The following is a 16,248-nucleotide window of genomic DNA, read 5'->3' as shown; positions in this document are numbered from 1 at the left end:
ACTTTGGTAGCATCCGCATCCCGTGTCTCACATGCTGCTTGTTCCCTTTTGCCTCGTGTTTTCAGGATCCCAGCGGTATATCGTTATGAGGGTGTCAGAGGCTCATCAGCTAAAGGATGGGAGCCACAAAAAAGCATCGGATCCAGACTTTGGGAAAACAGTAAAAGATCTGCCTCGGTGAGAAAACCACCCAACGCGTGAGGTTCGGGGATCCCTCCCCAGGAGTGAGGGCGATGGGCCCAAACTGAGCTTGCTTTCTACAATGCTGGCTGAAAGGGTTTGCCCATCTTCAAGCACAGCGGTGACTCTTTCTCACAGAGGAGGTTGCAAAGCGCCTGGTCCCGTCAGCAGCCGGGGGCTCTCGGCAAATGGGCTGAACTAGAAATCGTGCTGGGGGTTGCGTGGGAGAGCAGGGACAAGGTGCTGGTCCTGTCTGTGGTTTTCAGAAGCTCACGTCCACGAGTGAAGATCCACCTGCAGTCAAATGCAGCAGGCTGAGCTTCACCGAGAGTGGCTTGGTGCCAGCCTTTAGGTGATGGGAGATGCACAGGCGTTGCCATCTCGTTCCCTCTCCCCAGCGGCATTATTTCTTCCTGTCTGCTTGTGTCTGGCCTCACCTGGCCCAACTGGGTGTTGCCCAACGTCTCCTCTTCTCCGTCCCCTCGGGGCTTTTCTTCTTTTCCTCTGTTTTAGCTTGTGTTAGATCCCTGTTTGTCCTTCTAATGAGAAGAAAGGAAACAAAACCCCCGACTCCTACGTCTCCATTCCAAATCCAGGGAACAAGATATCCTGCACTGTAGCTTTCAGTTCCCTTTCTTTTTTTATTCTTAGTTTCCTTTTTTTTTTTTTCCTTTTGCCTTTGCATCTTCCAGACACCTTTTATGTGTTACTACTTCTTATCTCTCCTGCAAAGCAGTGACACAGCAGCATGCTTAATCACAGGGCTGCTGCTGGAGGAGGTTTGGTAGGAGATGGTTTAAAGGGATACTGGGTGGGAACAAGTGAGTGCCCAAAGTAAAACGTGGTCTTTTCATCTGGAAACATTTGCTATGGATCTTTGAAGTCTTTTATGATTGCCCCCCACCCCGTGTTGAGCTGTATTTAAATGGAGGGCAGGGGGAGAAGTGCTGCTCTATTCACAGCTTGGATTTAGCTGGTGTGCAAGCTCTGCGTGTTGCAGAGATATCTGGGTATCAATTCCTTTTGGAGCTTGCAGTCAATAAGGGGATTTTTCCTTTTCCTATTTCTCCCAGGACTGTTCTTGGGGAGGAGTTTGCATCCATGTGTGACGGCTGCCCCGTACAAAAGCAAACATTCAATGTTGCCAAACCTCGTGCCACTGCAAGCAATTACTTCAGAACTTTAGTTGTGGTATTTGCCTTTGTGCTGGCAGAGGAGGATTGAAGCAGGTGCTCAGTATGGAAACTTTCAACAGCAGTTGATCTGTCTTGTGTCAACGCAACTACTCACATAGGTCTGAAATTCTTGGAGACTTCATAGGAAGTTTACCAGGGGTTAAGGCAGTTTTGTGAAGAATATTACATTGAACAGATTTCAATACTGTTATTAAATGGCATTCTTGACTGGGTGCCATTTTCCGAGGTCATGGCTTATTCTCCGCACGGAAATTAAATTCAAAACCTGCATTTAAATAATGATAAGGTTATGACTAAAACCAACACAAACAGGGTAGCAGAGAGGGAGAAATTCAGTGGTTGATGCTTTTCTTGCTTATCTGGAACAAAGCTCCCGCTGTTTCTTGGTGAAGGCTGTCTGACAGTGGGTACGGAGGCAGCCCTCCTCCGGGAGCATCTTCTTTCACCCCTCGTTCCTGAAGAACAAATACCCATGGGTGGGCAGCTCATATCAAACAATGCAGATCAGTCTAGGTCTCAGTGTGGTTTTCGTTTGAAAGCAAAAACCCAACAGACTTTTGTGTTCCCTGCTTTTGATTAATAAAAGGGAAGTGCCTTAAAGGCTTGCTATTCTGGAAACTTGCATTAAAGAGGAGATCACATCTGTGCGTGCAGCTCTTGGACACGTGGACCAGGCTGGAGAGTGAGGCCGAAGGACACTGTTGCTTTTGTTTTAGTAAGGGATTGGATGCTACATATTTTCTCACAGTACGGACAGTAAGTGTCTCACAAAGATAAGCAGAAATACTGATGAAATAAAATACTATTCCATGCCATCATGTCCTTTCTACGCAAGCTTAATGAATTGCTGTATTCACAGTGCTGCCGAAGAGCAGGAGCTTACAGGAATGCAGCCCATACAGCTTAATCCTCTGCCCTGAAGAGACTTCTGTCTTAATTCTTGGGTTGAAAAGGCCTGATAAAATGGCATTTTCCTTCCTCTGGTTCCATATGATTGCTCTCATGAAATAACTCATGCTGTCAGTGCAGAGGGATTTAAACAGGAGACATGTAGAGCCGTGCCAGGAGAGGAGGCTTTGTGCTAGCGAGCTACAGGAAGGAGTTTGTGAGGATGATTCACTGGTCTGCCAAGGGCTGATCTTCAACACGAGAAGCTACGGTCAATGTTTCGCTCATACCTCTTGGATGAGGTGGCAGGGTGGGGCTTCAGTTTGTCTCAGGGCTTTGCTACAGCTTCCATGCATTGTAAAGGGAGATAGTTTATATTCCCGTGGAACATATGTGCTGCCCTCTGTTCCCTTGGTGGTGATGACAGTAGGTGTCATTTTGTGCTGGAAAAGTCCCCATTCACATGCTCTTAAGATTGCATAAATGCTTGTCTATTGTTAATGACTCATTAACTTGTAGCTGTACTCTGTTACGGTCTGAGGTGTCCTGGGCATGCAGGTGTTCCTCAGAGTAGCAGGCTCTGATTGTACAGGTGGTCCCAACCTACTCAGCAGGACCTTTCATGAGGAAAGAGTACCTATATGTGCCCATATCAGTAAAGACTTGCAGGATCAGGCTTTTATAGATGGTGGGATTCGTTTCTTGGCAGTGCTGAGCTTCCTGAAATCCCTTTGGCTGCCAGAGCTGAGGACATTCAAGGCTACTGAAGAATTAGGTGGTTTCTGTGTGTGATTAAAATCCTACTGATAGCAATGAAAAGGTCTGTGTTGACTTTGATAAGGTTTTATGTGCCATAGCTCCTCAGAACTACATCTTCTGTCTACAAATGGATTAAATAAGTAAATCCTTACTCTTAGCGCTGGAAGGAGTTCCTCTGCATTTTCTACCTGCAAGTCTAACCTGTAACCTTTGGCCGACAGGCACAAAGTCACACTAGTGACAGAGAACAACTCCTCTCTTTTCTCTTGAACTGTAAAAGGTAAAGGCATTGTACAATTTCTACATCAGACACGAGGTCCACAAGAAGTGTTTTCTTGCTGAGTGATTAGGCTTTGTGCTTCCAAATAAAGCACAATCGAAAAGATCATTCCTGGAAAATAGTAAATTAAACTAATCCCAACAGCTAGACAATGGTTGGTATAGAGGCCCCTGTAATCCAGGTGTAAGAATGTGTGGTATTTGTCTTTCAGCTTCTTTGTTCTCTTGGTATAATGAAATTCTCCTTTTATGTGCATGAAGTTGCACAAATCTGATGCTGAACCTCGGCACATCTCTCAGTTGCACTACAGTAGGTTTCCTCTGATTTCACGTTTTCTCCAAAGCAGTAGGTGGTAAGTGACTGCCTTTTAATTTAGCGAGGATCCCTCGGCATCCCCATCGCTGCAGAATGACAGGGTTGTGCCTGTCTTGGAAATGAGATGGTCTGTGGTACTGGTCCGGGCTAGGCTTGGGGGAAGTCACGTGGCAGAATTTCAAGTGTGTTACAAAACGCTCTCTGCAAAGCAGTGTCAACCCTCTTAGTCCAATATCCGAGATAGTGAGAGATAATTGAGACCATCCCATGTGCCTGAGGGTATTTCTGTGTCTCTGAGATGGAATCGTTGCTGGATCATCTTTCTGCATATAAATGACACATGGCAATTTTTCAGGCATATCTGTGGCTCTCTACTAAATCCCAGTGGGTCGAAAAGAAAATGTATTTGCTCAGCTTACACATTAAGCTTAAAGTAAAACTGTGCTTAGACTGTGGGAGAAAGATCGCTTTCTGTTTTCCAGTGGGATATAAGGTGTCTTGGAGGTTCTTCCTCCATATAGAAAGGCTTGCTTGGTATTTCCCCTGAGTTTCAAAACATCTATGGTTATCAGAGACTGTTATTCTCATGAGGATGTGGGTGCACATGAGTAGCATGTGCGTTTGTGAGGATATAACACAACTTTGCTCCCTGTCTTAGTTGTTTGAGTTGGGAGTCCCAAGATAACTGCCGTCAGGGACTAATCAAACCTTGAAATGATTGAGATTTGGTGAGGAGTGGTGTCCTTTCAGTATTGCCCCATTTAGAAGTGGAAGATACTCAGCCTGGCCCTAAATGTTGGAAAATTACCACTGAAATGATCCATATACAAGTTGTGGGCACCTGGAGTGTGAATTACATCACACACACACTGCTGGTATCCAGTCCCCATTTTGAACCTGCTCATGAGATAAATAGACCCATCTGGTGCCCTCATGAGGTCCACAGGGGAGAGTCCCAGATTATTGGCTCCCATTTTAGGTGTTTGGTTGACATTCCTCAGATTTCCTGGGTGGTTGGCTATAGCCAACGGGGCTATAAAAGGTGGCCAGGGTAAGCACATCTGTTAGGTGCCTGAAGATAGTCAGGACAATGCTCAACAGGAACAAGAGCCAGAGCAAGTTAGTGCATGAGAGATGTTATATAGAAAGGCGGATTTTAAGGACAAACTGTTGATCCTCACCTTCATTGAAGACTGTCTCCCCCAGAGCACCAACATCTACTCTGTGCAGGTACACAGGGAGAAGTGAGGGTCTCCTCAGCATCCTTCCTTGGCTGGTAGGGGTCAATAAGCATAAGCGGGGAAACTCTCTGCTCTTTCAAATTCCAATTAGCTCCCTTTTGTTTTTTTCTTTCGAAGAGTTGCAGCATGGTGGGATGCTGCCTCGTCTTACATGTGGTGCTTCTGACTTGAAGATAGGGGACAGACCTGAGATCAAAATGTGCCACAGTGATTCAATTCCAGTATATTTGTCCTTCCCAGATCAGTACTGCTGCTTCTGAAGAACCCCACTTTCATCTTCCTCTGCTTAGCAGGAGCAACCGAAGCCACCCTCATTGCTGGGATGTCCACGTTTGGACCCAAGTTCTTGGAGTCTCAGTTTAGTTTAAGTGCCTCTGAAGCTGCTACCTTTTTTGGTAAGAAAACAAGGTTTTTGCAATGTTTTCCCATTTTGCTTACAAATATAAGGGCACTGTAGCTCACTTAGAATGGAGACAAACGCTTTTCGCAGTTCATTTACAGAGTGGGTATTGTCTTCAGCTATTAGATAGGATCATTTCCCGTCAGCACATCTGTACCAAGTGCATTTTCAGAGCTGTATCTACTGACATCAGGAAGAAACGTGTCCTTCTGTAGCCATCTGTTACCCTCTAGAGGAAGGCAAAATAACTGTAGTCTGTTCCTACTAGTGCATTACCAGAAAATATTAACTAAATGTTTCCTCTAACAAGGCACGTCTGAACTGGAGGACTTACTTTTGTCAGCATCCTGAAACTTGGAAGATTCTCACTTAGCTGCCATATCACAGATTGAGGAAGTAATGTCCAACAAGCATCAGTACTTATGATGTGCTCCTTGGAGAGTCTGTTTTATGATCTCTGGATAGGAAAAGCTGCCTTACCAGGCTCGTGCCACATTACCTGAGCTGCTACAGAGGACCACCTACTGTAGCAAAGTCCACTGAACTCCCACCAAGAAGCCACACAGCCACCAAGGAGTTATTCTCAAGCAGACACACTAGTTAATATATTCAAACATGAAAATTCCTTGCTGACATTTATAAACTTGCCTCTGTGTTTTGTTTTGGTGGTTTTTTTATTTTTTTTTTTTTTTTTTTTTCAGGTTATCTGGTTGTGCCAGCTGGAGGGGGAGGCACATTCCTGGGAGGATTCCTTGTGAATAAATTCAAACTCCGCTGTTCAGGAATCATCAAATTGTGTTTACTTTGCACAGTGTCAAGTCTGCTGTCTATATTCATTTTTTTTATTCACTGCCCTAACATGCCGATGGCAGGAGTAACCCAGATGTACGAGGGAAGGTAATAACAATCACCCCATCTGTCTTGTGCTGCATCGCCCTGGTCAGAATAGAAGGATAATGCCAAATATGTGGTGCTGGTGGTAGTCATGTGTGGATGTGTTGGTGATGGAAGATGATGTCCAGTCAGTCTTACAGGCAGATACTGAGGGTGAGACCCAGAATATAGATGTCCTAATTTTTGCTTCTAGTTGGAGCTTGTGGAAGAGGCTCCCTCTTTAGTGAGGGAGGAGAGATCAGCAGTGCCAGAGTGTAAAATACTCCACTCTTCAGTTGCCTTCACAGCAACTGAAACAGTCCCCCATCTCTATCCAGTGGGATAAACTGGACTAAAAAGGCGAATCTCCTCTTCAAATGGAGGTGTCTCCCTATGAGCTGGTCACTTAAACTCCCGTGGTAGCTGTGGGAAAGAGACAGCTCCAGGGCACGATTCCTCTTCATGGTTAAAATTGGGTGAGATGAAAGCCTTCCCAAGCCTGGCTTTATGCTACTTGGGGATCTACCACGTCTTCTACCGTCCCTCCTTCTCTTGCTCTACCAATTTCCTCCTGGAAAATGCTGTTCAATGTCTCCCCGCTGACTGCTTCTGTGTTTCCTTTAGTGCTTTGCCTGGTGGCCACCTAAACCTGACAGCAGCCTGCAACGCTGAGTGTGGCTGTCTACGGGAGACCTACAGCCCTGTCTGTGGGAGCGATGATGTTATGTATTACTCTCCCTGCCATGCTGGGTGCAGAAAAGTGTCCGAAAACCTCAGGAATGGCAAGAAGGTATGTTCAAAAGCACTGTGTGTTAACAAGGTGGTGGCACATTTTCTTTGGAGTGTTTTGGCTGGGTCTGCAAAAGTCTCCATAGCTTTGAGCTTTGCTGAAAATCAGTGTAAAAGCCCAGTGCAGGGTGGATGCTCTCAGGCACCACCTAGGGTGAAAGCAGAAGGTACCCTGAGGTCACCCTGCTTTGCTTCTCTCAATCTGTCTAACCGGTTTTGACTCCCTCTGGGTCAAACTGATATCCGTGGTAAATCACGCAGGCAGGGAGCTTGGTAGGCACCTAATTTCTGCCCTAGTGCTTATTTTGGATCTTCAGTGAACATGATGCATCTCCTCATCCTTCCAGCATGTCACTCACAGAGACAGGCAAAGGCTTAAGAACAGTAGTGATGACATTCAGCATTCAAGGGCTGTCTGGCAAGGTTAATTTCTTTTATTTAATAACCTGTTTTGAAAGAGAGGTGTGTTGAGAATGCAACTTGATTTCTGCTTCGCTCTGCCCTGGGAGCAAAACTGGCTGGTTTCTACCATCCGTGACTTTCTTCCTTTTCAAAGCTTTGACTATCTCCATGCTGTCCCTGGCAAACCACCTACTGACCTTTCTTTCCCAGGTCTATTACGAGTGTAGTTGCATTGAGAAAACCCTCCTGCCCGGCCCCGGTGATGCAGAGGCAGGGAAATGCACCTCCTCTTGTGAGAAAAGGCCCTTGCTCCTGTTCTTCATGTTCGTGGTGATCCTCTTCACCTTCCTGAGCAGTATTCCTGCCCTGACTGCCACTCTGCGGTAAGCACGGGATCACCCCACCCTCTGCCAGCACTGCAAGAGGCCCCGATATCCACCTCTCCACTTTATCCTGCTGGCTCAAGCTGTGGGGAACATGTGATGGGAACCACCTTGTTACTGGCAGCCTGGAGACATCAGGACTCCCTTCCCTGTCTAGCTGGAAAAGCAAATCTTAGCACTGGCAGCTCTATCCTCATGACATGGGACACCCGCATGTGTGTCCCAGTTCACAGCAGTGGTGGGGGACATTGCGCTGGGGTGAACCTTGATCTCCAGAGGGGATGGAGCTCCCAAGCGTGCTCAACCCAAGTGCATGGCGTTGCAGGGTGGGGAGGTGTCATGCAGCCTGGCAGCATTTTTAAACAATCCCCTTTTTTTCCCCAGGTGTGTCTCCGACAGACAAAGGTCATTTGCACTCGGGATCCAGTGGATTGTAGTACGAACACTAGGTATGGAACAGCATGAATTTGGGCACCAGTGTGGTCTGTTGGCTTTGTGGAGGATGTGCCAAGCTGTTAACCTAAAAAGAAAACGTGTTGGGCTGGAGAAGAAGGGGGTAGGACATGTGCTGTTGAAAGGAGGATGCTTTCTCTTGTTTGCTGTCATTCAGAAAAACCTAATTGCCTTTGCATATGATTTGGGAACTGAATGAAGGATTTTGTAACTCGTCACAGGTGGGGTAGAGGAGCAATGTCCTAGCAACGTGTCCTTATTTTAAGAAAAAAGGAGCAGAGGTATTGAAGCTCCTGTATGTCTTTTGGCTCTTGTGCAACATGTAGGTCAGGATGGTCTAAAGACCTGCTGCACTCTGATGTCTTGAAATTCAGTGTATTTTGGATAACTCGGGGCTCTAGATGGCAGGATGAGTTTGCTTAATCATGGTAGCAGCAAAGCCTGATGCTTTTCTGCAAGCACCTTGTGTCTTGTAAGGCTGGTGTGTAGGTGCTGCCTAAACTGAAGGTCCCCGCTCTCTTCCCACAGGAGGCATCCCTGGCCCCATCGCCTTTGGGTCCATGATTGATAAATCCTGCCTGCTCTGGCAGGACCAGTGCGGCGAGCAGGGTTCTTGCTACGTATACCAGAACTTAGCCATGAGCCGATACACCCTCATCGCTGGACTGGTCTACAAGGTGATGCTGCCTGTTAACTTCCCTGTCTGATAAAGTGAGCAGGTCGTTAGGAGATAGCGTTTTGCTCTGGGAGAGAATTTTACGAAATTGGGTTGTCCTGATCTGCCCTCCCCCAACCCAGATTATACCTTCACACAAGAAATGTTCTCAGGGAAGGCAAAAGATCCATTTGCTTCTCACCAGGTAATAGTGCTCCAGGCACCATCATTCTCTTAAATTCCCATTACTTTCTAGGCTTACAGCTTCTGTTGCACCATATGAAATATCTCCTCCCAACAGTTACCGAAGTGATTTTTTTGATAGAAACGGAGTAAAATATATAACTGCAGTGTGTTAGTGAGAGTGAAGGATGGCATTGTGGGCAGGCTGTAAATAACCATTCTCGATCACTGCTAGAAAATAAAGAGAGCTTAGCTCTGTATTTCTTATTTATTAGCTGAAAACCATCACTTTAACTGCTCCCAAACAAGCTCTTGCCCTAGGTAGTAGTGTTTAGCAGTTGCTGTGACAAAGAGCCTTTCAAAAACCTTCCAGCAAATGGCTCAGGTGGTGTCAGTCCTTACAGCACTGTTCTCTGGGTGCCCGTGTGGGGCTGAACAGCTTTCCAAATTCTCACTGTCCCATTGCCAGGGGGCTGGCTAAATTCAGACTTTTGCCCTTTCCAGCTCTGTGCATTGGTCTGCTGCCCAGGCTGGCCTTCAGCATCATCTCCTCCCCAAAGCTTGGTCATTAAATCTCATCCCAGATGAGGGCTAGGCACCTGGTTTTGGGGGGAGCAGAGAGTAACGGATGTCCTTGTGGTTGCAGGTGCTTGGGACAACCTTCTTTATAGTTGCCTGTTTACTCTACAAACCCCCATCACCAGAGTCAGCTCCGGGCAGCTCGGATACATCTGAAAACGGCAACTGTGACCTCCAGGAACACAAACCTTCACTGCCGGCGGAAGGGGATATATAGCGTTGTAAACGTGCAAGTGACTTTCTCAGTCTCAAAAATACAATGAGAAGACGTTAGGCAGTCTCTAGGGGCTTTTTTAATTACTAGTAATATTATCACTTTTTTTAGTCCAAGATAAATAATTTAATTAACCACTGGTGTGCTTGCTATTTTCTTAACAGCGCACATTTAACATTGTGAGCTGATGCCATATGTAGTTACTTAATTCTCTTTAAAGAAAGGGCTACCGTAGCTTTATTCTATGTCTGTGACAAGCAAGGACCACATTCTCCACTTGTGGAAATAAGCACTGGTAACTCCAATGGAGCATGTGGGGTTTAAACCACCAGAGGATCTGGGCCCTGATATCTCAGTTGTAAAGCCAACTGTAGCAAAACTTCTGTTGAGACTTCCTAAGGCTGAAAAGAGCCCTGCTGTCCTGCAGTCTGCATTGCAAGGAGGACGACTGGCCCTTAAACTACTGTATGCCAAGCAGACGCCCCGGCAGCGTCCTCCTCCTTCCTGTGACACACAGCATCGCTCCTTTTGTTCAGGAGCGGGTTATCTAATTATGCAAATTCATATTACTGTGCGATGGGAGATAGGTTTGAGAGGAGATTTGTCTAACAAATTCATCAGTACACTACAGGCAGCCATCCCTGAGAGCTGCCGAGCGCTGTATGTTCACTGCCTCGTTTCATTGCAGGGTTTACACCGTGGTGGACACTTCATTATTTTTCTTGCGTTGTTTAAAGGCGATGCCTTTTGTAATGTACTGCACAAAACTTGAACTTACTTCTTGCTGTTTGTTGGGTGCGGGAAGACGTGAGATACAGATCTATGCAATGCTTCTCTTTGGTTGCTCTGTAGACATAGATAAGAAAAGTCAGAATTAATTTAATTTGTCTCTTAGACCGCTAGCTTAAGGGATAGCTTGCCCTAAGGACAGACTGTCTTGTGGAAAGGGGGTGCTGACTTGTAACTGGGTGCTTGCAAGTAGAGAGGGCAGCATTCCCAATATGACGTTTGAATGTGCACTTGCAATATTGTCCAGGACCTGTCTGAGGGGGGAAAAAGTGGTATTTAGGCAGGCGTATGTCTGGCTTCCCTCTCAACCCAGATCAGGCGAGGTTAGTGCTTAGTCTGCCTGTATTTGCACAGCCACACAATCCAGGTACAGCTCCAGGGGAGGGCTGTGGCCAACCCCTGGAGTCCTACACTGTATAAACCACGTTCACGGGGACAGGACCCACATTACTGAGCTGCAAAACTGGCACTTCTTTTGTGCCAGCTGCTACTTAGAATTACTTTGTAGATGTTTTTGTATATTTTGTGTATTTATGCTTTCATAAATGGACACGGGATGGGCATTTGTTTCCTTCGTTAGCAAAGGACTGACTCTCAGAGCAGAGGCAAAGCCATTCCCGTTGCAGACAGGGATGGTGGCGCTGGGAGCGTGGTCAATCTTCAGGTCAAGGGCAGTCAAGAAAGCAGCTTCTTCCATTCACAGATCCCCTTCCACCAAAGCCAGGCAGTGACCTTCCTGCTTCCAAAGCCCTTGTTTCCCAGCCTCTGTCAAGTGCTAGGAGAGACTTGAGCATCTCCAGTAACTGCTGGGAAATCTAGAAGTCCTAAGGGTGAGATAGAGGGTGACTTTTGGCTGCTTGAACACGGGCAGCTGGTGCAGCTTTGCTGGAGCACAGAGTGCAGGAGAGCCCTGTTTTTCCAGAGAGGCAGGATTAGACTCACTGATGCAGGAGTTAACCCCAGCACCACCCAAACACCAAAGGCTTCTTCACAACCTGCACCTGAGTTGGGAGCCACCTGCAAACACGAGCCTGGCTCCAGGCATTGCCCAGCAATTGCCCTTCCCAGCTTACAGACACTTTGGGTACAAGCAGGGATCTTCAATGCGGAAAATGCATGAATGTATTTTGGGAACATTTTATGTATGATGTATTTATGAAAGGTAGAAGTTTTTCTTAATATATATATATGTATATTGCAATGCAATTCTAGTGTTTATAAAATGAGCTTTATCTGAGTGTGGTGTTTCCAGAGCAAAAGAAAAGCTCGTGGGATTCTGGGCATTTATTATGTTGCTGTGGGACTGGTAAGTCATGGATTTAAGTAAGCAGTAACAAGGCATTCCTTAATAAACAGGTTATGTAGGTGTACAGGTAACTTAAAATATTTGAAAATATGTTTCTCAGTCTCATATGAAGTATTATATTGCTATAAAAGCATAGAAATATAATCAGTATTTCACAGGTACTTGTGTGCGTGTTTTTCATCAGTTGTCACCCTTTCCCAGCTGCTGTTCTCGGCAGGGGTGGGCTGGATCCTGCTGCCTGGGAACCCCGAGCCACAGAGCCTCCTGCAAATGGGGACAGGGACACCCCATAGGGGTCCAGGCTTCACTGAAGGTCATCGTGATGTCTCCAAGGAGAGTTTGGATTTAGGTTTGTGATTAAATTGTAGTGTTAATAAAGCCCCTCGTGGATACAGGAGCTGCAGGCAGCATCATCTGACTGGTGGGACAGCAGGTGACATTGCAACCCTGTGGGTTGGGGTCTCCTACTGATTTACCCTCTCCCAAGACAGGATAATTGCTTTTGAAGGCAAAATGAGGTTTTTTCGTTGCTGGAGAAGAAGAATGAAGAGGGCAGGGCAATACTCTGCCCTCCTTCATCCACAGACCAACCCCGTTAAAGCCGTGGAGTTTCTCCCAGACCTACGCTACGTCAATGAGGTTAAAGTCCTGTGTCACCTGTGGTTTGCTTAAGGGGTGATTCATGCTGTTAAACGCAAGCAAACAGTGGTTGGTATTGAGGAAAAGCCACAGGGAACTAAAACAAATGAGCACCCAGAAGGGAGTCCAAGCAGGAAGAACTGAATGTTATTTATTGTAGACACAGACCCAGGCGGTCAATGAGCCGTTTTGCTCTAGGGAGGAGTTTGTTTGGAAGCTTCCTGGAGTTCCTAAAATGACAGCAAATAAAAGCTTTGAATGTGATACACGGATGGTTTTGCAGAGCTGCCTCCCCGTTTCCTGCTAACGTGGCCTCTCCTCTTCACCTGTGTGCAGAAGAGCCTTAAATGCCTCTGCACCCCCCTCGCTTTCCTGGGCTCCCTTGTCCTACAAAGCCCTGGCTTAGTTCTTGCCATAGATGGGAACGGGAGTAAATACTGATAATTCACTTTTTATACTTAGATATATATCTAATTGAGGAAGGAAAAAAACCCCAAAACCCAACAGATTGATATATTTTGATTGCATCAAAAGAAAGACACCCTTTTTTTTTTTTTTCAGGGAGGCCCAGACCCTTTTCCCGGCCGCTGGGTGCGGGTTTTGCGCGGGGCGCGGGTGGGGACCGCGGCCGCGGTGCCACTAGATGGAGACGGTGGCTCGTCCCGGCGGCTCCGGGCGCTGCCGGGGGGGCGAGTTCTTGTTGCTTTATAGAAGGAAACGGGCAGACCGGTGCACTGGATTCTAGATTTGCACCAGCAAAACCGCAAATGTGTTTTTATAAGCTCCAGATAAGGTCCAAGGTAAAACTTTTAGCATCTCCAAACAGATCTTTCTGGGAAAAATAGATATCATTTGTCATCAGAAAGTTATGCAGCAGGTGAGGGTCTGAACAGATCAGCTGTGTTATTTTTACAGAACTTGATAAATTCTTATTTGAAGCCTCCCCAAGAAGGGACGCAGAGCTCAGCTCTCAATCAAAAGGCAGTTTCTCTCTTTATATTTTCCCTTCTTGATTTTCTTCTTCCCCCAAATGTGATCACTGAGATTGCTATCAGCCTGAGCCTTTCACCTCCCTCTGAGGTGAAGATAAAACCCCCAACTCCACTTCCCAAAACAGCACCATCCCTTCTCTGCAGTGCCATCCAGACTCACCTTTCCTTTAACCTCTGTTTGGTGGGTAACCCGTGCTGATCCCCCTTTACCTTCGTGCATGTTGTTGCTGTATTGTCACTAAGCTGGAAATCAAAAGCAAGCATAGTTTTGGGGGTGCAGGGCTAGCTATGGGGATGCCACACTGGCGTATGCCCTGGGTCAGAGGCTGGAGCTGTGCAACTCCTTCCCCTTCACTGGTGAAGCTCTGAGCAGCGGAGCTGCTGGGCTTTTTGGAAAATACACCTTGCAGAGAGCTAATAACTGACCATGATTTGGAGTAAAGGCTGTGACAGTGAAGCTGTCTCTGCCTTGCCACGAGCTGGCAGAGAGGTGTGTGGCAGCACCAGAGCAATCTGGGCAATGTAAAGAGGGATCCACAGGTAATTTCCTAGCTGCTTCGCCCCATAGCAAATTTTTTCCTTGGCTAGCCAAGACCGCATGCTGTTACTCTGCCCGTGCAGTATCAGACTTCTCAGGTCTGACTCCTCTTGCTTAAGACAGAAATTGATTTGTCTGAAGTCAACTAAGCGACACAGAGTGAGGAACGGAAGTGGAAAAATAATTAAACTACAGGAGGATGAAATCTTTACATCCCTGCGGGAGAGCCTTGTTTGTTTTTGTTGTGCACAAAAGCCTACCTGCATTTTCCTGCAGTTATGAAGGATGCTTGTTTTGGAGCACAGCGATAACCCCAGGGTGCTCTGGTCCAGCAGAACTCAGTGGCAAACCTTTTACTAAGCCCAGTGAGTTCTGAATCAGGCTCATAATTAATAACTTCTCTGGTTTGCTTTAAAACCAAACAGCAATAAAGAAGAGTGGCAGATTAAAGGAAACGTGTGTTTAACCAGCATGGGCAGACCCAGCCCAGCAAACATGGTGGTGGCCAGGAGGTGTGTGGGGTGGCTGTGGCTCTGCTGTGGGAACGGCACTGGATTTCTGTCGAACTGTTGAGGGCATTTGAGGGAGCAGAATGTGCTCGCATTTTCTGTGACCAAAATAATTTCCTCTGGAACAGAATAAATGCCAAAATTTTCTTGTCTTCCCTCAAGTTTTCATCTTGACCTGCAAGATGACCTTTCAAGGAGATGAAAATGAGACCATTCTGCTCCTTCTGATGAGATGCTGCATTTCTTCTCCAGTCAGGGACCCTCCGTCCAATTTCCAAGAGACACATAGAAGACTAAATCTCACATTAAATTCAAATTTTCAGTTGTGTTACATCTTGCCTGCTTCATCACCAAGTAGCGCTCTGTCGGTTAATAGAGGGTCCTAGAAACCTTCTAAAAGTATATACAATGGGACGAGTCCATCAGAAACCCTCGTTACAAACTTACTCTTCCAGTAAGGGGGAAGCAGAGCTACTATAAAATTAATATTGTGGTAGTTCAGTGAAACACTAATGCACTAGTAACTATAGAAACTGTAGCTCTAGACATGAATGTTCAACATACTATTATGCCCTGGTTCAAACTAATAAGAAATATGTGATCTCTTTCTACACTAGCTATCTGGTTTAAAAATACAGTCTGTTCCAAGTGGGGCAATGCTTTGAACGTTGCTGGAATCACAGATAAAGCCTCCCACCTCAGCAGAGGTAAGAATTAAAAACCATGAGCTATCCAAGGCTCTATGGCATTACAGATAAAATCTGCCCCGTAGTTGTAGGGAGGATGCGTTGGTGGTGGATTTGCCTTGGGAGATGCAGACACTAATTTATTTTTTTTTACTTTGGGAAGAAAAAAGCAATAGAGTCGAGCTCGATGCGCCAAAAAAGGGGCATTATTAACTTAACTAGGGTGGGCAATTAACTTCCTTCACTGAGTAGTAAGTCTGTAGCAGCTCAAGTGCAGGTCGTGGCACTCACTGTGCTGAAGGCAGCAGTCGAATGAGACAGGTTAAATCATGCCCCTTCGGCATCGCTAGCGGAGAGCTGGCACGGCATGGAAATGCCATGAATTACACTGAAACATTTAGACTCGGAGCAAAAGGTTGTTGGGCACTGTTACGTTTGTGCTTTTTTACATTAGTCAGGGTCAATAAGGCGTTGTCCATCTCACTTTTTAAAGACTTGCTGCTCCCTGTGCAGAAGAGCAGCTTCTCCTGAGAAACAGCCCAAGTTGCCAAAGAAACCCAGTGTGGGACATTCTCACGCACAGTTAATTTTTCTTTAACAACATGTTAAAACTTAGTTCTTCCTCTTTTTTTTTTTTTTTTCATGAGATAATCGACAATTCCTAACCAGTGAGGTGGGAAGATTATTTGGTTTTGTGCAATCCTTTCAACACTTCACTTGGATCTGCTCTAAGAATATTCTCTTGCTAAAACACTGCAGGGTGTTTCTTTCATTTTGTCTCTGCTCTGAGGAGCTGGGCACTAAGCAGTTTGTTACCTGCACCTGCATAAATCAGATAACCAGGAAGAAAACTGATGAAGCCTTGGGACAGTTTATCAGGGTTTTTCAGGGATCCCACACTTTGTAGATCAGTATTATTCTGAACTTGTAAGTGTTTCTGGTATCTTATCTGCTTCTTGTCTTGCCCTGAATCAAATGGTGCTCCTTTTTTCTTAGAGA

At 46.0% G+C, this 16,248-nt stretch overlaps 1 protein-coding gene across 6 annotated transcripts in view; it reads left to right on the top strand.

Moving 5' to 3' along the window:
• Positions 1-12,046, top strand: part of SLCO4A1 (solute carrier organic anion transporter family member 4A1) — a 31,564-nt gene extending 19,518 nt beyond the window's left edge. For all 6 annotated transcript variants that reach the window (XM_074843297.1, XM_074843294.1, XM_074843293.1 and 3 more), the window contains 8 exons: positions 66-177; positions 5,100-5,254; positions 5,961-6,156; positions 6,757-6,922; positions 7,534-7,706; positions 8,091-8,155; positions 8,688-8,836; positions 9,644-12,046. In XM_074843297.1, coding sequence (XP_074699398.1) covers positions 66-177; positions 5,100-5,254; positions 5,961-6,156; positions 6,757-6,922; positions 7,534-7,706; positions 8,091-8,155; positions 8,688-8,836; positions 9,644-9,793 — 1,166 coding nt within the window. In that variant the 3' untranslated portion in view covers positions 9,794-12,046. The remainder of the gene's footprint in view (positions 1-65; positions 178-5,099; positions 5,255-5,960; positions 6,157-6,756; positions 6,923-7,533; positions 7,707-8,090; positions 8,156-8,687; positions 8,837-9,643) is intronic.
• The last annotated feature ends 4,202 nt before the right edge of the window (positions 12,047-16,248 follow it).

Source organism: Strix aluco, chromosome 17, assembly GCF_031877795.1.
Source record: "Strix aluco isolate bStrAlu1 chromosome 17, bStrAlu1.hap1, whole genome shotgun sequence".
Taxonomy (NCBI): Eukaryota; Metazoa; Chordata; class Aves; order Strigiformes; family Strigidae; genus Strix; species Strix aluco.
This window is presented reverse-complemented; position numbering and strand designations above follow the sequence as displayed.